This window comes from Scyliorhinus torazame, chromosome 17 (genome assembly GCF_047496885.1).
Source record: "Scyliorhinus torazame isolate Kashiwa2021f chromosome 17, sScyTor2.1, whole genome shotgun sequence".
Classification (NCBI taxonomy): Eukaryota; Metazoa; Chordata; class Chondrichthyes; order Carcharhiniformes; family Scyliorhinidae; genus Scyliorhinus; species Scyliorhinus torazame.
The window spans coordinates 26,541,971-26,564,381 of record NC_092723.1 but is presented as its reverse complement, the minus strand read 5'-3'; the positions used below and the strand labels follow the sequence as shown (position 1 = coordinate 26,564,381).

Below are 22,411 nucleotides of genomic sequence, written 5' to 3'. Positions count from 1 at the left end.
TCCCTCCCTCCCTCTCGCTCTCCCTCCCTCCCTCTCGCTCTCCTCCCCTCCCTCTCGCCCCTCCCTCCCTCTCCTCTCTCGCCCTCCCCTCCCTCTCGCCCTCCTCCCTCCCTCTCCCTCCCTCCCTCCCTCTCGCTCCTCCCTCCCTCCCTCTCGCTCTCCTCCCTCCCTCTCGCTCTCCCTCCCTCCCTCTCGCTCTCCTCCCTCCCTCCCTCTCGCTCTCCCTCCCTCCCTCTCGCTCTCCCTCCCTCCCGCTCGCTCTCCCTCCCTCCTCTCGCCCTCCCTCTCGCCCTCCCTCCTCCCTCTCGCTCTCCCTCCCTCCCTCTCGCTCTCCCTCCCTCCCTCTCGCTCTCCCTCCCTCCCTCTCGCTCTCCCTCCCTCCCGCTCGCTCTCCCTCCTCCCGCTCGCTCTCCTCCCTCCCTCTCGCCTCCCTCCCTCCCTCTCGCCCTCCCTCCCTCCCTCTCGCCCTCCCTCCCTCCCTCTCGCTCTCCCTCCCTCCCTCTCGCTCTCCCTCCCTCCCTCTCGCTCTCCCTCCCTCCCTCTCGCTCTCCCCTCCCTCCCTCCCTCTCGCCCTCCCTCCCTCCCTCTCGCTCTCCCTCCCTCCCTCTCGCCCTCCCTCCCTCCCTCTCGCCCTCCCTCCCCCTCCCTCCCCTCCCTCTCGCCCTCCCTCCCCTCCCCCTCTCCTCTCTCTCTCTCTCTCCCTCCCCCTCTCTCTCTCTCTCTCTCTCTCCCTCTCTCTCTCTCCCTCTCGCTCTCTCCCTCTCCCTCTCTCTCTCTCCCTCTCTCTCTCTCCCTCTCTCTCTCTCTCCCTCTCTCTCTCAGCAGCCACCACGCCAGGTTCACGATGTTTGAGAGCATACGTGGACCCACGCATCGGGAACTCGACCCATCGGTGGTGGAGAATCTGGGGTGGGCCCATCAATGATATGTAAACGGTGATTAGAGTACACGCGGCGTACATCGCATTTGAGGTGATGGAGCACCGCGATTCGGCGTCAAACTGGCGCCTGCCCGCAAATTTGGCGTTGGGAGCTGTTCTACGCCTGATCGCACACCCCGATTTCCAGAATGGAGAATCCAGTATGTCCAATTCATCTAACAAGCTCGTCTTTCGGGACTTGTGGGAGGAAACCCACGGAGAGAAGTGCAGACTCCGCACAGTGACCCAAGCCAGGAATCAAACCCGGGTCCCTGGCGCTATGATGCAACAGTGCTGATGTGCCGTACTTCAGGTATGGTCTCACCAATGTCCTGTAGAACTGTAGCAAAACCTCCCTACTTTTATTGCAAAGGGAATGGAATATAAACATTCCATTTGTCTATTTTTCTGGTACCAGTTTTCCAATTACTAGATATATTGAATTTAATTTCATAATCCGCCCTGGTGAGGTTTGAACGTCCTCTGCGTTTGCCTGTCCACTACCATAACCACTAGGCGACCATTGCTGTTGAGGGAATGGGCGCTGTTCATTTGGGTGAGACCCACCTCCCTGTTCAAGATGTTTAAAGATGAGCCTCTTGGTGAGTCTCGTCATTGGTGACTGAAATCCAATGTACAGATCCTGAGCACAAGAGCTTTCTGAATTTTTCTCTTCCTTTCTTCATCTTCCTCGACAGTCTTGTGACCAACCCAACTAAACCAAAGTGAAGCTAGAATTCCAAGAATGTTTGCAAAGAATATCTGCTGATGGGGTGGCATGGTGGCGCAGTGGTTAGCACTGCTGCCTCATGGTGCCAAGGACCTGGGTTGGATCCCCGCCCCGACTAACCGGCCATGTGGAGGTTGCACATTCTCCCCAGTATCTGCGTGCGTCTCACCCTCACAACACAAAGTTGAGCAGGGTAGGTGGATTGGCCACGCTAAATTGTCCCTTAATTGGAATTGGGTACTTTAAATTAAAAAAAGAAAAGAATTAATGCTGACAAAATGACAGTAATGGTATCTTGGCAATAGCCAAGGAATCATTGCTGATGCTACTAAATGCCTCAAAGTGTGCAGCTGTTGTAATCCATTCACTTGTCACGTTGAGGGTTAAGCTCTTATTACAGGCTGACTTTCAGCTGCCATAAATATTTCAAGTTTGCATCTGATTATTTGACAACATTTTAAAAATAATCCCTATGGGAAGTATTTTACATGGTACTGTTGAGATTTCCTGAGAGATGATGGGGCCCCGCCAGATTTGAAATATGAGGAAAAACTAGTTACAAAGATCTGCCTAGTTTGTGTTGCACAGGAATGTTTGCTCAAGCTTTACTTAGAAATTTGATGAAGAAAATCCTGACGACGTAGAAGATTGAGAAAGCATAACGAGGAACCAATCGAGGTAAGTGCATCTTGCCATGTCTACGTGAGTGATAACTCGGAACAAGAACATAATCTTCAATCTATCCTGGGGTTTCCTTTACAACTTTGTGGAGGATGGCATCCATGAAGTACTTCAATGAATACAAAATTGGTCCCATTGTCTTTATTTTGCAATCCGCTTTATTGAATGAGCAGAACCATAATATTTTGCCAATAACCCAGAACTGACGCAATGCTCAAGAAAAGATGAATTTTATTAAATTTTTTTATATACAATAAAATCTATTATGAGCCGTTGCCACAGTTTAAGTATGGATCCTTTGGACAGAGAAGTAAACATGGCTGATTGCTATTATTTTGGGATAGATTTAATGGGAAATAAACGTTCTGCTTTTGAAACTGTCTCCAAGAGAGGGAGAAATTAGCTGTCAGCCTCGATAATTTCAGTACTTATTTGTAATGGATTTATATTTTGATATGTATGTTTATTTCAGGAATTACATTTTGTGGAGTTGGCTGTCATCATATTAGAATGGTCACCTATCAGACTGGGATCCTGTGTTTGAACCCAGACTCGGGACTGAAAGTCCTCTCGCTCTGCGATGGGGAATGAGTTTGGATTATTTCAACCTAATGTCTTCTTGATGCTGGCATGACATTATCCCAAGGTCGTTCTGCACCAACCAAAGGAAGGTTGTGTCAGGAAGGCCACACTGATGCAGTTAGAACGCTTGGCTGAGGTCAGAGTGTAATTTCTGTATGCTCGTGTTATCTCTAATCTCCATTCCAAAGGTTGGTTTGCTGATCATACCCTATACACATTGCACATTCCTGTCATCCATAATCTGTGCCACATGCCCCTCTGACCATGTCCATCTCCCACTCATTCCCAGCCCCCTGTACAATGGTCTTCAGAATCTTTATTCTGCAGGGTGGCACGTGGCGAAGTGATTAGCCCTGCAGCCTACGGCACTGAGAACCCAGGTTCAAAACCCAGGTCTGGATCACTGCCCGTGTGGAGTTTTCACATTCTCCCCGTGCCTGCGTGGGTTTCACCCCCACAACCCAAAGATGTGCAGGTTAGGTGGATTGGCCACTAAATTGCCCCTTAATTGAAAAAATAATTGGGTATTGTAAATTTATATTTAAAAAAAGAATCTTTATTCTGATTTTCAGGTTTGGCCGCTACCCAATCTCTGCTGCCTGAATCCTATTCCAAGCCCATTAGTCCTCTAGTAGCTTCCTTTGCATCCTTCTCTGGTGGCAGTTTTTGACCAACTCAATCTTATCCCCTCAATCTCTGTGATGTTTCCTCCTTACCTTTATAAACCTAATTGCCTTCCTCCTGCTTAGTAACTGGAAGAACTGGAATGTCTGTTAAGGATGATGTATAAATGCATCTTTCTCACTCTGTGTCTGTGTGGTAATTGACTTTGGAGGAACCTTTGGGTGCATGAAATGGGGAGAAAAACTAAAGACTTTATAACAGCAGTGGCTACTGGCAGCAGCTGGATCACAATCAGGCGTGGTAAGTACAGTATGAATTGATTACAGGTTCTGTGTCGGATGCCGTCCTCATACTTGCAGTAAATTAACAAAAAAAAAAGGTACTTCCAAGAAGAAAAACTTGGTTTAGGGTAACTCTTTGGCAAAGTGAATCCTCTATCAGTATCCCAGCCTTGCTGCCTGGCCTGTTTGCAAGATATTTGGACAAAATTCAGCAGATGGTGTTTTTTTACAATAAAAACAGAAAACGCTGGAAAAGCTCAGCAGGTCTGGCAGCAACGTGGAGAGAAAACAGTCAAAGCTTTGAGTCTGTGTGACTTCTTCCGAGCGGAGGTGTTTTAATGCTGCAAACTGTGGTGGTGAATATTTAAATTCTAGAGTAATCGGCAAAAAGCCCTCCTTTCCGAAGACTGAATCCTGGGACCATTCCTGACGAAGATTCTTTTTTTAAAGTAAATTTAGAGTACCCCATTTTTTTTTTTTTCGAATTAAGGGGCAATTTAGCATGGCCAATTTATCTACCCTGCACATCTTTTCGAGTTGTGGGGGTGAGACCCAGGCAAACACGGGGAGAATGTGCAAATTCCACACGGACAGTGACCCGGGGCCAGGATCGAACCCGGGTCCTCGGTGCCAAGAGGCAGCAGTGCTAACCACTGCGTCACCGTGCCGCCCTCCTGATGAAGATTCTTAATAATGGGTACCAACTAGAAAATGATTTTTGTTTGTGGTAGGGTTGACGGGGCGAGAAGTGGGGGTGCTTATTGGGAAATTGGAGTCCCTGCCTCTGGTCAGGAAAGCTGTCTGAAATGGATTTATGGCTCAATTTAGCACCTCTGAGCACAGCATAAAACCAGAAGTGACATAGTTTGACCCAAATTTGCAGCCTCACTTGGAGAAGTATGATTGATGTGGGAAATTAAATAAATGCATTGGCGCTGTTCGCTCTGAGCCAGGTTGAAGAACTGTGAGTGTTGGAGGTTTCCTGTTTGTAATCCAGGCACTTCCTGAACTTCATATCAACAACAAACACCGGCACTTCCTGGACTTCATATCAACAATAAACACAATGTTAAAACTTGTTCCAGTCCCAGCACTGATATTCCTAGCCCTCTGCCTGAAAATATTCACAAATATAATTTTAAGTGGATTGTATTGAAATAAAAAAGTACAATCTTTAAATCCTGGCTCTTGTATATCTATAAAATAAGGTGACTCTAAAATAAGGTGACTCCTTCCCAGTGTGTGTATCAGAGAATACAAATCCTTGTTGGGCAGATCACAGTCTCCTTTATACGGAGCTGATGTGTTCTAGCTTCTCAGTCCTAATATCAGATGGGATGATACGTTGCCCATTCTGAGACTCGGCTCTACAAGCCACATTTGTGATTGTTTCCATCTTCACTGTCTGATTCTCTGCTTGCTTTCTTGCCTTGTATCTTCGTGCGGTGGGCTCCAGAAATAGAGAAACAGAAGACAGCAGGTAGCACACACCAGCCAGGTAGAAAGAACAGACATATGTCTGCGTGTAGTCATATAGCCAACCTGCAAAATTTGCAAGAGATGTTCAGTTTGACAAGTTTATTTCACATTGTATTATTTCAATGCTGTGATCACAGCTTCCCATCCTCCACTTAACAGGAACTCTCAAAATACCATTATGGAAAGGGCATTAAAGCTATGGAATGGGGTATGAAACCATATGAAGAGCTGCTTTGGAAACTAAGACTATAAAACCTGAGAAGTTTACAGTTTAAAAAGAGAGTTTTGATGGAGTGAATAGAAAAAAAAAAGTTGAATTTAGATCAGCGGTGAGGTGGTCATTTATTTCAAATGGTCACAAAGTCAAGATAAAGACAGGAGAAAGTTATTTATGCTGATTGATCTCAGAATAATGATTTGGAACAGGGAATGGTTAAGAAAAAGTATGTTACGTCATTGGGAAGAAATGGAATTAGTCCTGTTTTGGCAAAGGGAAATGGGGAATGAGCAAGGCAGTAGCATTGAAACAGATCATTGGGGAAGAGCACCGGCTAATGGATTTTGACTTCGGATTGAACCAGGACTATGAGAGGAGAGAGTGGAAATCATTTGGGATTGATAAGAGGGCTAAAGGAAGAGTGGGTAAGCGGGGTTACTTTATGATTGATTCAGGGATATGGAAGCAGGTAGTGAGATTAATTTTGTAGACTGTGATGGTGCATTCTGACATAGGCAGTGTTGCTACTCACCCAGTCAGTTTATTATGTACATGAATGAGCTGTTGGGCAGTAGACACCAGAGGGCAGATGTTATACATGAGCAAACCTGATAGACAGCGATTTGGCCATTTAGATTGATTGTTGGAAAATACTTGTTCCAGCATAAAACCAACCATATGATCATTCATTTTTGTTTAATTTACAATAGCATTCTTGGGGTAAAAGCATATTTATAGTTCCATTCTTCAAAAATTTTCATCAGCAGCATTGCAAAGATTCTGTATCAAGCCCTGATTTCATTTCCTGCCACTTGTACACACAACCCACATTTTGTCTGATTTTAGACATTAATGGTGCAAGATGCTTGGAATCCTCCATTGTTCCCAGTGACACAGGATCATAGAAACGCCCCATGCACTTACTGAAATCCTGCAGTCCTTGTTGGAACCCACCCTACAAACTGATGCCAGCCCCACATTTCAATGGCACACATGCTGGTTGACTGCAAACATCTCCAACCACAACCTGATAACTGACCCGAGTGGTAAAGTGCCAGGTTCCTCTGTTCTATGGAAAATATGGTATGATCCGAGGAAGTTCTGGCCACTTGGTCCAGAAGTGAAACATGAGAAACAAAGTTGTGACTGTGACCATCAGAGTCGGACGATTACCCATACATTGAACTTCTGCCCTGAGAGATCCATTCTTGTGGCATCACAATCATTTAAACTGTGTTACCTGAAGTTGTTAAATGGATTCTTAACCTTAATATCAAGCTATAACTGCTTCCCCACAGCCATTCAAATAAAATGTTCTTGGGTCCATTAAATTAACCAGCACCAATTCAAAAGGGCAAGTTATATTGGGCAAATGAAATGAAATGACGCTTATTGTCACAAGTAGGCTTCAAATGAAGTTACTGTGAAAAGCCCCTAGTCGCCATATTTTGGCACCTGTTCGGGGAGGCTGGTACGGGAATTGAACCATGCTGCTGGCCTGCCTTGGTCTGCTTTCAAAGCCAGCGATTTATAATCTGAAGAAATAAAGGTGCATTAATGATGGAAATTCAGTCGTTTTGTATGTATGGATCTTCCAAATGTTTTTGAAAACGCGTCACATTGAAATCTTCAAGATTACAGCACATAGTGTTAAAAGGAGTGAGCAACATAAGTAGGAAGTTGCTTAAAGGACAAATCAAACAGTTAATGCATGTTTTTCAGATTGGAGGAATGTGCTGGGAATTTGTTTCAAGTAGAACTGCATTTTGGAAGGACACAGCATCAACAAAATCGTTCACTGGGGAGGAGAGTGTTTGTGACCAGGACATGTTAGGAATTCTGGCAAATAGATGTCAAGATATAAATTAATGCAGATAATTGACATACATGTGGAGACTGTTTGTGTCAGAGACAGGTTAAGAGGTCGGGCAGATAGATTTCAAGATAAAAATTAATGTAGATAATTTACATACGTGGATGATACATGTGGGGAGGAAGAGTCAGGAGAAGGAATATTTGTTAGACGGGACAGCTGTAAAAGGGGGAGCAGAGCTACACAAATCTTTAAAAGTGGGAAGGAAGTTAGTAAAACTGTTTTTAAAAAGAAAAGTACAAAGGATCCCAGATTTTATCAAAAGGTATATCAAGTATAAAAGCAAAGAAGTAATGCAAAACCCGAACTCTTGATTAGGGCAAGGTTGGAATTCTGTGCCCAATTTTAGATAATTTTATCTTTATCCATTAGACTAAAGTACATACAAACTAGGACAGGAGTAGACCATTCAGCCCCTCAAACCTGCTCCACCATTTGATAAGATCATGGTTGCTCTCATTGTAACCTCAACCATTTCCTTCTGACCCATGATAACCATTCACCCTTTGTTTCTCAAGAATCTATCTACCTCTTCCTTAAAAACATTCAAAGTCTCTGCTTCTACCACCTTTTGAGAGGCTTCAAAAAAAAGATTTTCCTCTTCTCTGTTTTAAATGGGCTATCCCTAGTTCTAGATTCTTGCACAAAAGGAAACCTCCTCTCCACATTCAGACTGTAAATACCCCCCATGATCTTAAAGATTTTCAATCCATAAGACCATAAGACATAGGAGCAGAATTAGGCCACTCAGCCCATCGAGTCTGCTCTGCCATTCAATCATGGCTGATATATTTCTCATCCGCATTCTCCTGTCTTCTTCCAATAACCCCTGACCCCCTTATTGATCAAAAACCTCTCTATTTCTGTCTTAAAGACACTCAGTGATTTGGCCTCCACAGCCTTCTGCGGCAAAGAGTTCCACAGATTCACCACCCTCTGGCTGAAGAAGTTCCTCCTCATCGCTGTTTTAAAGGATCGTCCCTTTAGTCTGAGATTGTGTCCTCTGGTTCTAGTTTTTCCTACAAGTGAAAACATTCTCTCCACGTCCACTCTATCCAGGCCTCGCAGTATCCTGTAAATTTTAATAAGATTCCCCCCTCATTCTTCTAAACTCCAACGAGTACAGACCCAGAATCCTCAACCGTTCCTCATACGACAAGCTCTTCATTCCAGGGATGATTCTTGTGAACCTCCTCTGAATCCTTTCCAAGGCTAGCACATCCTTCCTTTGATATGGGGCCCAAAACTGCTCACAATACTCCAAATGGGGTCTGACCAGAGCCTTGTATTGCCTCAGAAGTACATCCCTGGTCTTGTATTCTAGCCCTCTCGACATGAATCCAGTTGGCTCTTACTCTTCTAAACTCCAGTGGATGCAAGCCGAACCTGTCCAAATTTTCTTCTTACAACAATCCACTCATTCCTGGTATTCATCCAGTAAAACATCTCTGAGCTGTTTCTAATGTATTTGCATCCTTCCTTAAAAAGGATTAGTACTGTACACATTACTCCATACTGTACACACTACTCCAGATGTGGTGTCTCATTACTCCAGATGTGGTCTCACCAGTGGCCTGTACAACTGATGCATAACCTCCCTGATTTTACATTCCATTCTCCTCGCAATAAACGGTAACATTGTGTTAGCTTTCCTAATTACTTGCTGTACCTGCATACTAGCCTTTATGATTCACGCACTTGGACACCCAAATCCCTCTGCATCTCCGAGATCTGCAATCTTTCACCATTTAGATAATAAGCTTTTTATTCTTCCTTCCAAAATGGATCATTTCACATTTTCCCACACTATACTCCATTTGCCAGATCTTTGCCCACTCATTTAATTTATCTATGTTCCTTGGCAGCGTCCTTATTGCCTCTTCACAACTTCCTATTCTACCTATCTTTTGTCATCAGCAAATTTAGCACCGATATCTTGGGTCCCTTCATCTAAATCATTTATATAAATTGTAAAAGGTTGGGACCCCAGCACAGATCCCCATGGCACATGACTCGTTACATCCTGCCATCCAAAAAACCCCACCCATTTATGCTCCTCTGTTTCCTGTTAGACAATCTTCTATCCAAGTTACTCCCTTTTACTTTCTGCAATAACTTTGATGTGGCACCTTATGAAATTCCTTCCGGTAATCTAAGTGCAAGTACACCCACCGTTTGCTCTGTCCGCAGAGCATGTTATTCCTTCAAAGAACTCTTTTAAGAAAACAAAGATAGTTTTAAGGGATTTATATTTGTATTGGTAAACATTAGAAATAAGATATAGATTTAAGTGGGTTTAATTTAATGTTTCTGTGCCTAGAATTTTAAAAGCTTTCATTAGTTTCATGGTGGACAAAGGTGTTTTTATCTGTGGGGATGGTTTCAATTCCAACCGTGAATCTGTTATGCTTGGAAAGGGCTACAGTGTGAAGAGTAACTAAACCAGCAGTCGTTGCTTAGCAACTAGGGCCTAGAAAGGTAGAGAAGCTTTTAAGTTTTAGTTTTGCTAATTTGATTGCAGTTGGAGATAGATAATGGAAGAGAAAGCAGCTCTCAGCTCTGCTAGAAGCAGTTGGGTTTAGAAGGCTAAAGAGGGAACATCTCTCAGCCTTGCTTGAATAAAAGCCATAATATGGAGTACTAGTTAAGAAAACAAATGCCGGGCAGCACGGTGGTGCAGTGGTAGCACTGCAATCTCACAGTGCCGGGGTCCCAGGTTCGATCCTGGCTCTAGGTCACTGTCCGTGTGGAGTTTGCACATTCTCCCCGTGTTTGCGTGGGTTTCGCCCCCACAGCCCAAAGATGTGCTAGTTAGGTGGATTGAACATGATAAATTACCCCTTAATTGGAAAAAATTAATTGGGTACTCTAAATTTTAAAAAAAAAAGCAAACAAATGCCGGAAATCTAGAGTCCAGTTAGTTAAGGAAACTAGAGAAATTATGAGAAGTTTCCAAGAAGTCTGGAGTTAACAGAATGATAGAAACTGGAAACCAGAACAGGTTAACTGTTCAGTAAAGCCACAGAGTTGGAAAGGCATAGGATCCTGAGAGGCCAGAAAGATACCTGCAGTAGTGCTAAGGTTTGAGATAAATTATTGCAGTTTGGGAGCCAATATTTGAAATAATTGTGGAAATTGGTGGCTGGACCTCGCTGTCTGTGTAAAAGCCTTTACAAAGAACAAAGAAATGTACAGCACAGGAACAGGCCCTTCGGCCCTCCAAGCCCGTGCCGACCATGCTGCCCGACTAAACTACAATTTAAGACAAAAGAAAACTGAAGATAAAGGTGTAAAACCTGAAAGTGAAACCTTGATGGAAGTAGCAGAGGGAAAGCATAATTTAAAAGAAGATTTGAAATTGTGACTTTTAAAAGTGGAAGTCAGAGTTCGGTGAGTTAAGGTAATTCAAAGCATAAGAATCATCTGGGGGGATTTTGAAGAGAAATCCACAGACATTCAGTTGGGTTCAGAGAGGAGTGTGTCTTACCACAGTCATCTTGTGTGTTTTAAAGGGACTTTGTGTTAATGAGACCATTGTAGCTTAAGGTATACTTTGTAATATACTGTGTTAATCATAAAATCTGTGTGTAATTGTTAAACTAAGCAGGGGGAGTAAAGGAAGATTGTATAACAATCTAATTTCTCATGTTTAATAAACTATTTTTTTTGTTAAAACTAATTAGTGGTCCTGTGACTCTTTTCTTCCATATTTTATTTAAAAAAGTTAAGTGAAGTCTCTTGAGCCAGGGTTCCATTCTGGGATCTTCCCATCCAGTTATAACACCAACTGGGATCCCAACAACTCCAATAAACTGGTTAAACATTTCTCTTTAACAAAACAATTTAAATTTCTGCCACTGAATCCCTGATAACCTATCCCTTGGCCTAATTTGCCAGTTCACTTTAGCTGGCTCTACTTTCATGCCCTCGTCTTGGTACCACTCCTCTCTCAAACTGAATGGGAAATTCAATCATATTTTGCAGGGGAATGGCCACAGGAGATTCCTGAACTGCCTGCCTAGCTCTCTTTGCCTTGTAGTCACCCATTCCCTTCCTGCCTGTGGAGTATGAGCCTGCGTGTGACCACCGCTCCATACGTGCTATCCATCTAGTAGATGCTCCACCGTGTCCCCAGCCACCACTCCAGCTCTGAAACCCGGGCTTCCAGGAGCTGCAGCTGGAGACCCTTCGTGTGAGATTATTGATTACTCCTGCCTCATTGCACAATACCAATTCCAGTACAGACTGTTCTCTGGCTGACTCTGGAGTTTAACTGTTCGAAGAAACTATCCCTAAAACACCCAATTAATTCTTCACCTAGGCTATCATTTCATGTTGATTTATCCAGTCTATGTCGATAAAATTTGTCGCTGATTATTACTGTACCTGTCTGACACTTTTTTTCTTTTATATTCTGCCCTACCATATGGTTATTGTTAGGAGAGCTGTACGCCACTTCCACAAGTGACTTCTTGCCTCTATCATTTGTCATCTCTACCCAAACCATTTCTAAATCCTGGTCTTATGATCTTAAATCATCCTTCTCTGTTGTGTCAATGCCATCATTAATTTAATAGAGCCCCCATCCGCCTTTTCCTGGTGTCCTGTCCTTCACAAATGTCATGTCCCCTTCAATTTTCAAGTCTCAATCTCTGTCGTCCTGTAGCCATGTCTCTGTAGTTACTATCAGATCGTACTTATTTATTTCCATTTGCAACATCAGTTCATCTGTTTTGTTTGAATGCTATGTGCATTCATTTACAGAGCCTTTAGTTTTGTCCTTTTATTATTTCTGTAACCACCAGCCTTACTTGCAGATGCACTCTGAACGTTCCACTCTCTAGCCTTTCCTGTCATGGTCTATTTCTCATTTCTCATCTTTCTCTCTCTCTTGTCTCGTCTCTACTTTACCACATATTCCAAAATTTGATCTCTTTCTCCCCCCTCCCCTCCCCAACTATTTCGTTTAAAACATTCTCTGCTTCCCTAGTTATGTGGCTCACTAGAACATCAATCCCAGCACGGTTCAGATTTAGACCATCCCAACAATATAGGTTCCACTTTGCCCAATACTGGTACCAGTGCCTCATGAACCAGAATACACTTCTCCAGCACCAGTCTTTGAGCCATGCATTCATTTCTCTTAATCTAATTGTCCTATGCCAATTTGCACATGAGGTTCTACTTAATTAGGGCCTAGCTCCTCATATTGACTATGCAGAATCTCTTTCCTTCCTCTTCAACCCCGACCAGATGTTCTGAACGCTGGCACCAGGCAGACATTACAGCCATCTGGATTCTCGCTCTTTACTGGAGAGAACTGACTCAATCCCCATAACTATACTGTCCCCTGCAACACTACATCCCTTTTTGCTCCGCTCACTTGAAGGGTTTCCTGTACCATAGTGCCATGGTCAGTCTATCCTGCAGTTCCCATATCCTCCAAACAAGCTGAAATCTCAAACCTGTTGAGGAAAGGCTCAGCCTCTTGCGCTCCTGCCCTCTGGGTCCCTTGTCCCATGCTCTCCTGTTCCTAACCACCAAACAAATCCGAAGAACCTGCACTAGGAGTGTGACCGCCTCTTGGTACAAAGTATCCAGGTAACTGTCCCCATCCCTGATGCGCCACAGTGTCTGCAGCTCAGCCTCCAGCTCATTGACTCTGACCCAAAACTCCTCGAGCTACAAACACTGCAGAAATGTTTGCCCTTTCTCATACTGGCATCCAGGAGTGCCCACATGCTGCAGCTATGACACACCATCTGTCCTGCCATCTTTAATGTGCCTTTATTAATTAAAATTATTGTATTCCATTAATTAATTTCCTTTTATATATGAAGTTTAACATCAGTTTGTATTTTTAAACCTTGGGAATAAAATGGACCTTAACCATTTTCCTGACACTCACCACACAGCTAACGTCTGCCCCTTTGGTAAAGAAAGAACAGGGTGAAAAAGTTGGAAAAGGCAAAAACAAAGGAGTGCCTGCTTCTCCGTGCACTGAAATATCTGTTTATATATCTTGAGTTAGCTAGCCCTAGTAACAGAAAAAGTAGTTTCCTTAATTGGCTGTCTTCAGATCCGATGATCCTCCAGTAGAGACCTGAAACCCTGCTTAAGGCTGGAAAACCTAAGCAGTAAACCTTAGTTAATTCCTTAAAAACAAGCCAAAGAGATTAACATACCATTAATTCACCCTACTGCCAGCAATCAATGTTCAAGGACCTGTCCAAACCCTTTTAAAATTATTTATGAAATCACCTTGCACCAAGTTTTTCAAGATGGAACCTTCCAGACCCTGACAGCTCATTTTGAGTACAGTTTAAAGTGAAATGTTGACGCCAATAGCCAAGGGTTTTACATGAAGGTTCATATTTGCACCACTGGTGTGTACCTTGTAGTAGGATTGATGTTGAATTATAAGCAGATGCAAAGTGAAAATCGAAACTCAACCCCTACCCCGATCCTATCTGTCTATTTTTCTTCGAAAGGAGTACCCAACTGGGTTCCGAGAAATACAGAAATTGAATTAGTGCCATTCTGGGTCGATTTTCAAGCCCAAGCTTCAAAGCATCAGATTTCTGTACTTGTGGACAGGTTATTTCTGTGCTGCAAATCTATTTTGCAATGGCAGCACCATGTGACTCTCCCTTCCCACTCATTCACTTCTTAATGCTGTATGCTCCTTGGAATGTTGGGCTCCCAAGTAGAGATATTTTGAAATCACTGATTTTGTGTATCTGTGTGACAGTATAACTTAATAATCCCTCCCCTCTTGCATTGCCTGCCCTGCCTCTATCTCTGGCCTTAGTGATTACAAAATTTGGATATGAAACCTGATTCCTTCAACAAAACTTTCAGACCAGTAGAAGGAGACTGGAGGTGGTAGAGGGCGATAAAATGTCTCAATCCAGACACACCACAAATAGTACATCTAATCTTTCCCTCTCTCTCTCTCTCTCTCTCTCTTTCCCCCCCCGCATCACCACCCCGACAGAGAGTAAAATTATCACTACCCTCCCTCCCTCCCCCCCCCCCCCCCCCCCCCCCTCTCCACTGATCTCCCATGTTGGTGTATCATAGTTAACACAAATTGTATAAGATATTATGGAATAGGCACAAAATGTTGAAAGTCATGGAGCGGTATTCTCTGTTGGCTGAAGCCGAAAACGCGATTGGGTGGAGAATAGGTGTGGGCGCTGATTTGATGCCAAATCGCAATTCTCCATCACCTTGACAGTGGCGTGAATGAGGTCCAAATCGCATGTACAATAAACATCATTTGCATATCATTTGCGGGCCTGACCCGGTTTTCTCCGGGGCCACCGCGATTCTCCGCCTCGATGGGCCGAGTTCCCGATGGCACGGTTCACTTGTGCTTTTACAAATTGCAAAACCGGCGTTGTGGCTGCCAAGGGAGAGAGAGAGAGGGAGTAAGGAAAGTTTCCAACATCGCCATAGTTTGCAGACAATTGTGCCAGTCACCAGGAGGCTTCTGCCAGGGCCGAGAGAGTACCGGGGGAGTGGCCATGAGGTGGGCTGTGGGGTCGGGGTGAGCGGGCACGAAACACCATTGCCGGAGCCGGCAAGGCAGCCATGTAGGTGCGTATGCCGTTGATGGCCCACTGTAAACTCAAGGCCACAGGTCGTATCGGTGTCCTCCCAGGCCACCCACTTAGGTGCCCTCTGGCCCCAGCCGACCCATCAGCTGTATGGGTGCACTCCAACACAACCCGTGCCATCTTGTTGGCTGGGATGAATGTGCGTGGGGATTGTAATATATACGGTTGCAGCTTGTCAGCCTCCCGAGTGTCAATCACAGACCCAGCACCACTTCTCATTGGAATCGATTATGTGCCACGTGGCGCTGCTGCTAGTTCTTTAACAGCTGCAGCACCAGTTTTGCTGTCGTGGAACTCCACAAATCCTGCTCCAATGTCAACATTAGTCTCGGAAACGGAGAATCCCACCCACGGTTGGAACATTTATGAAGCTGGGGCTTATATTTAGGATTGGCAAACATCAAAACAAAAATATTAATTTTTTTATAGGATGTATAGAAATTAGGAGAATTTTCATCCCATCCAACATCATCAAAGTTCATCCTAATTCCTACAGCCCTGTCACCTCAACCACCTGGTTGTTTTCCGCCAGGATTTATAGAACCAGAGTACGGTTACAATGCAGGAAGAGGCCAGTCAGTCATTTTTTCTGCACCAGCCAAAAATGAGAAAAACTAGTCGCCCATTTCCCAGCACCTGTTCCGTAGCCTTGTAGGTTGCAGCATTTCAGATGCAGATCCAGGTACCCTTTAAGTTAGTTGGGCGTTTCAGCTTCAACCACCAACTTAGGCAGTGAATTCCAGATTCCAACCTAAAGGTTTTTCCTCATCGCCCCTCTAAATCCTTCGACCAATCATTTTAAAACTATGCCCCCTGATAATTGACTCCTCAGCTAGGGGAAACAAGTCTCTCCTGCCTAGGCCCCTCATAATTTGGTCACTCGTTGTCCTCCATTGCTCTAAGGAAAACAACACTTGCTTATCCAATCTTTCCTCATAGCTGCAATTTTCAAGCCCTGGCAACATCGTTGTCAATCTCCTCTGCATTCTCTCCTGTGCAATTATGTCCTTCCTGTAATGTGACGACCAGAACTGTACAAAAGCTCCAGCTGTGGTCAAGCCAGCATTTTATGCAGATCCATCATTACATCCCTGCTTCTGTATTCAATACCTCTCCCAATAAAGCAGTGTTTTTCAAACTTTTTTTCCGGGGACCCATTTTTACCAACTGGCCGACCTTCAGGACCCAACCCGGCCGACCTTCGCGGCCCACCATTTTCTCTCAACTTGTTTGTTGCTGACAAAAATGGAGGAAATGGTTTTGGGTCCCTTTGGCCCCCCGAACTTGTTTTATAAAAGAAAGGCGGCGACCGTATGAGAAAAATGCGGCTGCACTGCGCATGCGTGCCCGATCATCGATGCGCATAGTTGCTGAGCTGAATTACATCAGCACCAGTGTGGAGTTTGCACGTTCTCCCTGAGTCTGCGTGGGTTTCCTCCGGGTCCTCCGGTTTCCTCCCACAGTCCAAATATGTGCAGGTTAGGAGCGGTTATGGGGATGGAACAGGGGAAGTTGGCCTAAGTACAGTGCTCTTTTGGAGCTTTGGTGCAGAATTGATGGGCCGAATGCCCTCTTTCTGCACTGTATGAATTTTAGTTTTCTGTGCCTGTTTCATGACAGACTCACATTAATAGTCAAGTCCCTGTCCAGAGTGCTAGTCCGTTACCTTATGTCATTGCTTCCATGTCCAGTAACATTTGATGAGTTGGGTTCAGTGCCAATCACATGGCTGGCATCACACTTACACTCGGGCAATTATTTCACACGCACAGACACATGGGTTTTAGATCTCTTAAGAAACTCATTCAGGTAAACTCCTTTGGGAAACATTTGAACATAATTGCTAACCCACTTCACATTAATTAGTGCTCTCCCAGGGGGGTTAGACACAAGACCACAAGAAATAGGAACAGGGGTAGGTCGTTCGGCCCATCGCGCCTGCTCTGTCATTCAATAGGATCATGACTAATCAGACATCCTCACGTTCACTTTCTTTCCCTTTCCCTGATCAAGAATCTATCTATCTCAGCCTTAAATAGACACAAGGACTCTACCACCACAGCTCTCTGTGGCAAAGAATTCCAAAGACTCTCGAGAAGAAATTCCTCCTCACTCAGTCTTAAAATGGCACTCCTTTATTCTGAGACTATGCCCTCTGGTCCTAGACTCTCCCATGAAGGGAAACATACTCTCTAGTGGTGTTCCACAGGGATCCGTGCTCGGACCACTGTTGTTTGTGATATACATAAATGATCTGGACGAAGGTATAGGTGGTCTGATTAGCAAGTTTGCAGATGATACTAAGATTGGTGGAGTTGCAGATAGCGAGGAGGACTGTCAGTGAATACAGCAAAATATAGATAGATTGGAGAGTTGGGCAGAGAAATGGCAGATGGAGTTCAATCCAGGCAAATGCGAGGTGATGCATTTTGGAAGATCTATACGGTCAATGGAAGAGTCCTGGGGAAAATTGATGTACAGAGTGATCTGGGAGTTCAGGTCCATTGTACCCTGAAGGTGGCAACGCAGGTCGATAGAGTGGTCAAGAAGGCATACAGCATGCTTGCCTTCATCGGACGGGGTATTGAGTACAAGAGTCGGCAGGTCATGCTACAGTTGTATAGGACTTTGGTTAGGCCACATTTGGAATACTGCGTGCAGTTCTGGTCGCCACATTACCAGAAGGATGTGGATGCTTTAGAGAGGGTGCAGAGGAGGTTCACCAGGATGTTGCCTGGTATGGAGGGTGCTAGCTATGAAGAAAGGTTGAGTAGATTAGGATTGTTTTCGTTTGAAAGATGGAGGTTGAGGGGGGACCTGATTGAGGTCTATAAAATTGAGAGGTATGGACAGGGTGGATAGCAACAAGCTTTTTCCAAGAGTGGGGGTGTCAATTACAAGGAGTCACGATTTCAAGGTGAGAGGGGGAAAGTTTAAGGGAGGTGTACGTGGAAAGTTTTTTACCAGAGGGTTGTGGGTGCCTGGAACGCTTTGCCAGCGGAGGTGGTAGAGGCGGGCACGATAGCAGCATTTAAGATGTATCTAGACAGATATATGAACGGGCAGGGAACAGTGGGAAGTAGATCCTTGAAAAATAGAAGACAGGTTTAGATAAAGGATCTGGATCGGCGCAGGCTGGGAGGGCCGAAGGGCCTGTTCCTGTGCTGTAATTTTCTTTCTTTCTTTGTTCTTTTATATATGTCTGAGCAAACTGTTTGAATCCCTCTCGCGACTTTCCTTTCCGCTATTTTTGTGTCGTCCACAAATATGGCTACAGTACATTTGCTTTCTTCCTCCAAGTCATTAATATATATTGTAAACAGTTGCGGTTCCAGCACTGATCCCTGTGGGATCCCGCTGGTTAAAGTTTGCCAACCGGAAAAATAACCTCTTATCCCCAATCGCTGTTTCCTGCCCATTAGCCACGCAGCACATCCAATGTGTAAGGATATAGGGTCATTATAGCCAGGATGCCTGTTTGAGAGAAGGCCCGGAGACTGCTGGTTTTCTACTACGACCTAATTTGGACAGGAGAATCTTCCAATACCTGACCAGGATCCCTTACAATATCAGTGTAGACAGTTGCACTCAAAAAATAGCTCATTCCCAGAATGCCTGGTGTTGGGGAACATTATATGTTGGGAACAGTTGAGTGTTGAGGAACATGGAATGTTGATAATTGGGGAACAGCATGCATGACCTTACCAGCTGCTGGAGGTCCCGTCAGGCAGCCAATCCCGGCAAAAAACATTGAAAAACCCATCGAACTTCGTACTTTTGTCACACCCACTAGGTCAACCTGCAGAACACAAAAATTACTAAGAAAGAAAACTGGCACAAGCAGATCCAGTTGTATGTCATTGCTATCTATTAACAATATGACATCTGGTTGAGTGAGCTAGCCCCAGGAAGACTGCTCCAGAGAGAGGTTCCAACAGCTTTCCTATAAGTGATGTCACCGGAATGGGATAATTTGAAATGGTGGTTCTCCTCCCCGTGGGAAAAGTCCTCATTCTTCAACTCTGGGTAGATTTCTGCTACGCTTGATTGCACTATTACTGAAAAATTGCTCAACATAAATGGACTAATGGCTCATTGTGAACTCTCATACCAACTCCTTAAATATGTGTTCACTAACTCCACAAAGGATCACTTCTGGGCGACATTTTCATTCAAAAGATATTTAAGAAACTACCTTGAAATTAAGGATTGAACAGACACTTGCAGGTATAAAGAAGAAAATCTAGTGATTTACCAAGACGGGGAGCAGCAGAGCCATGTATCCACCACAGAACACAGCAAAGAATACGGCATATGTCATCAGCTGGGCATAGGTGGTTGCCAGTGGAGCCAACAGGTTGGAGAGGCCGCACATGAGAAGGTAAGCTTTGTGGTAGTGGTACTTGCTGGCATAGTTCTGGTCTGCTATCCACCCTGATGCAAGTTGGGCCACAGTCTCTGTTATACCTGAAAAGACAAGAGCACACAAGCACCCTTACAACAACTTGCAATTTCACAGTGCTTTAATATAATAAAACATCTCGAAGTAGTTCCCATGTATGTAGTAAGACAGTGAATCAAGAACGAAGATAAGAGGGCAGGTGGCTAAAAGCTCGGTCAAAAAGTTAGGTTTGAAAGATAGCCTTAAAGGATGAAAGGATTTTTGAAGGGATAAACATTGGCCTTTTAACAACTTTTGTTTCATTGAATGCTAACTTGTTTCCTGTCCAGTGTTCTACCGCTAAGATTGCTGATTCTCACTGGGGTATTGGTTCCATGGACACCATCTTGTATCTCATCTCTGCCATTCATGGCTCAGTTGGTAATCCGTCTGAGACAGAACGTTGTCCGTTCCACTCTCAAATCAGTCACTTGAGCACAAAATCCAGGCTGGCACTCAGTGCTGAGGGAGTGATATACTCTTGCAGGAGCAGTACAGAGGAATGGGATGTTAAACCAAACCCACATCTTGGACGGATGTAAAAAAAAGATAAATACTATTTGAAAGAGGAGAAGGGGACATGTCCTGTCCAATCCCTCGACTAACATCATTATTTCATTGGTATTCGGTGAAGATTACTTTGTGAAAATTGGCTGTGAAGCACTTTGGGATGCCCTGAAGTTGTGAAAAACACAATATAAATGCAAGTCTTCCTTATCTTTTTCTTCCTTTGATCCCGATTACTATACTTCATTGTGAGCTCCAGTGAGTGTTGGAACTTAGTAAACCACCCTAGCGAGCTTCACAAAGCAGCCACTCATTCACCACTGTGTAATGAGAGCTAAAGAGAGGTCAAGGATAAAATAGAGGTTTTTGAAAGACGGGAACTGTATCAAAGGACAAGCCAATAGAAACATATACCAGCATGTACTGTGACAACTGAAATCTGCTCCATAGGAACAGGAGGAGGCCATTCTCCCCCCTCAGTCTGTTTTACCATTCCTCCTATCCTGGTTAATCTGTACTTCAATCCCATTTATCCCACATCTCTCAATATGTGCAACTCAGCAAGTAAGAGGGACGTTTGAAGAGGGGGAGACAGCAGAGAGAGAGAAACGGAATGTGCAATTAGATTCTACAATTGATTTCTCACTGCAAATAAAGCTCTCTGCTCGAGCTTAGCAATGGACATTTGAGCAGGTTGCCGCCTGTGAAGTCTGGCAGTGAACCAAAGGTGAATGAGTTCATCTGTCTAGTACAAGAGAACAAAAATATACGAGTGCCAGATACAAAAATATTTCAGCTATGATCCAAATTGTAAACAGCAGGGCACAAGTAAAGACAAACGGGAGAGGCGAATATAGAGGAGAATTCGTTACTCCTGGAAAAGATCAGTATATCAGCAAGTGAAGGCCCCAACAGCCTGATCCTGACCCGGGCCACGTCGGGATCCTGATCCCGGGCCACGTCGGGATCCTGATCCCGGGCCATGTCGGGATCCTGACTCTGGCCACGTCGGGATCCTGACCCCGGCCACGTCGGGATCCTGACCCCAGCCATACGACAGGAACCCCGCTCCACTATTCAATACGATCATGGCTGATTTCTCAGCCTGAACTCCACTTTCCTGTCCATTCTCCATTGCCCTTCGACACATTACTAATTAAAAATCTGTCTCTCTCCTTAAATTTACTCAAAGTTCCGGCATCCACTGCACTCTGTGTAGTGAATTCCACAGATTCATGAGCCTTTGAGAGAAGTAACTTCTCCTTATCTCTGTTTCAAGCCTGCTACCCTTTCTCCTAAAACTATGACCTCTTGTTCTAGATGTCCCCACAAGAGGAAGCACCGCTGTATGTCTATGTTGTCAATACCTTTTATGATCTTATAAACCTCAATTACAGTAAGAAGTCTTACAACATCAGGTTAAAGTCCAACAGGTTTGTTCCGATTCACTAGCTTTCGGAGCACTGCTCCTTCCTCATTCACCTGAGGAAGGAGCTGTGCTCCGAAAGCTAGTGAATCGAAACAAACCTATTGGACTTTAACCTGGTGTTGTAAGACTTCTTACTGTGCTCACCCCAGTCCAACGCCGGCATCGCCACATTAGATCTCTCATTCTTTTAAACTATAGAGAGTATAGGCTTAAACTGCTCAATCTCTCTTCATAAGACAAATCCCTCAACTCTGGAAACAATCGAGTAAACCTCCTCTAAATTGCCTGCAATGCAACTACATTCCTCCTCAAAAAAAGAGGACCAAAACTGTGCACACTACGCCAGGTGCGGTCTCACCAATGTCTTGTACAGTTGCAACAACATTTCCCTACTTTAATACTCTACTCTTTCCGCTATAACGGCCAAAATTCCATTTGGCTTCCTTATTACCTGCTGTACCTGCCTACTAGTTTTCTGCAATTCATGCATTAGAACACCCAGATCTCTTTGCATGAAACATTCTGAAGTTTCTCTACATTTAGATAATAAGTTGCCTTTCCATTTAACCAAAAAGAATGGATAACCTCACACTTATCCACATTACACTCCATCTGGCACATTTTGTCCCTTATACTCATTTATAAATTTCTTATTTTCTCATTGCAACTTACTATCCCACTTATTTTAGTGTCATCTGCAAATTTGGCTATAGTACCTTCTATCCCTACATCCAAGTCATTCATGTATATTGTAAATAGTTGGCCCCTGAGTATCGCATCCTGTGACACCCCCACCAGTTACATCTTCCAAACCAGAAAAGTATCCATTTATCCCGACTGCATTCTGTTGGTTAGCTAGTCTTCTATCCAAGCTAATAAATTACCTCTAATCCATGTGATCTTACCTTGTGTATTAACCTTTTGTGCAGCACCTTATCAAATGCCTTCTGGAAGTCCAGGTATTTTACATCTACAGGATGCGCATTATCCACTTGGCTTGTTACATCTTCAAAGGACTCTAGCAAA

At 44.2% G+C, this 22,411-nt stretch overlaps 2 protein-coding genes across 8 annotated transcripts in view; both read right to left on the bottom strand.

Moving 5' to 3' along the window:
* The window catches only part of LOC140394567 (sodium-dependent neutral amino acid transporter SLC6A17-like), a 37,032-nt gene extending 35,333 nt beyond the window's left edge, over positions 1-1,699 (bottom strand). The window contains exon 1 of the mRNA XM_072481923.1: positions 1,631-1,699. Coding sequence (XP_072338024.1) covers positions 1,631-1,699 — 69 coding nt within the window. The remainder of the gene's footprint in view (positions 1-1,630) is intronic.
* An 845-nt stretch (positions 1,700-2,544) lies between these two features.
* The window catches only part of slc16a4 (solute carrier family 16 member 4), a 167,540-nt gene continuing 147,673 nt past the window's right edge, over positions 2,545-22,411 (bottom strand). For all 7 annotated transcript variants that reach the window (XM_072480232.1, XM_072480234.1, XM_072480230.1 and 4 more), the window contains 3 exons: positions 19,264-19,475; positions 18,714-18,807; positions 2,545-5,359 (listed from right to left, as the gene is read on the bottom strand). In XM_072480232.1, coding sequence (XP_072336333.1) covers positions 5,106-5,359; positions 18,714-18,807; positions 19,264-19,475 — 560 coding nt within the window. In that variant the 3' untranslated portion in view covers positions 2,545-5,105. The remainder of the gene's footprint in view (positions 5,360-18,713; positions 18,808-19,263; positions 19,476-22,411) is intronic.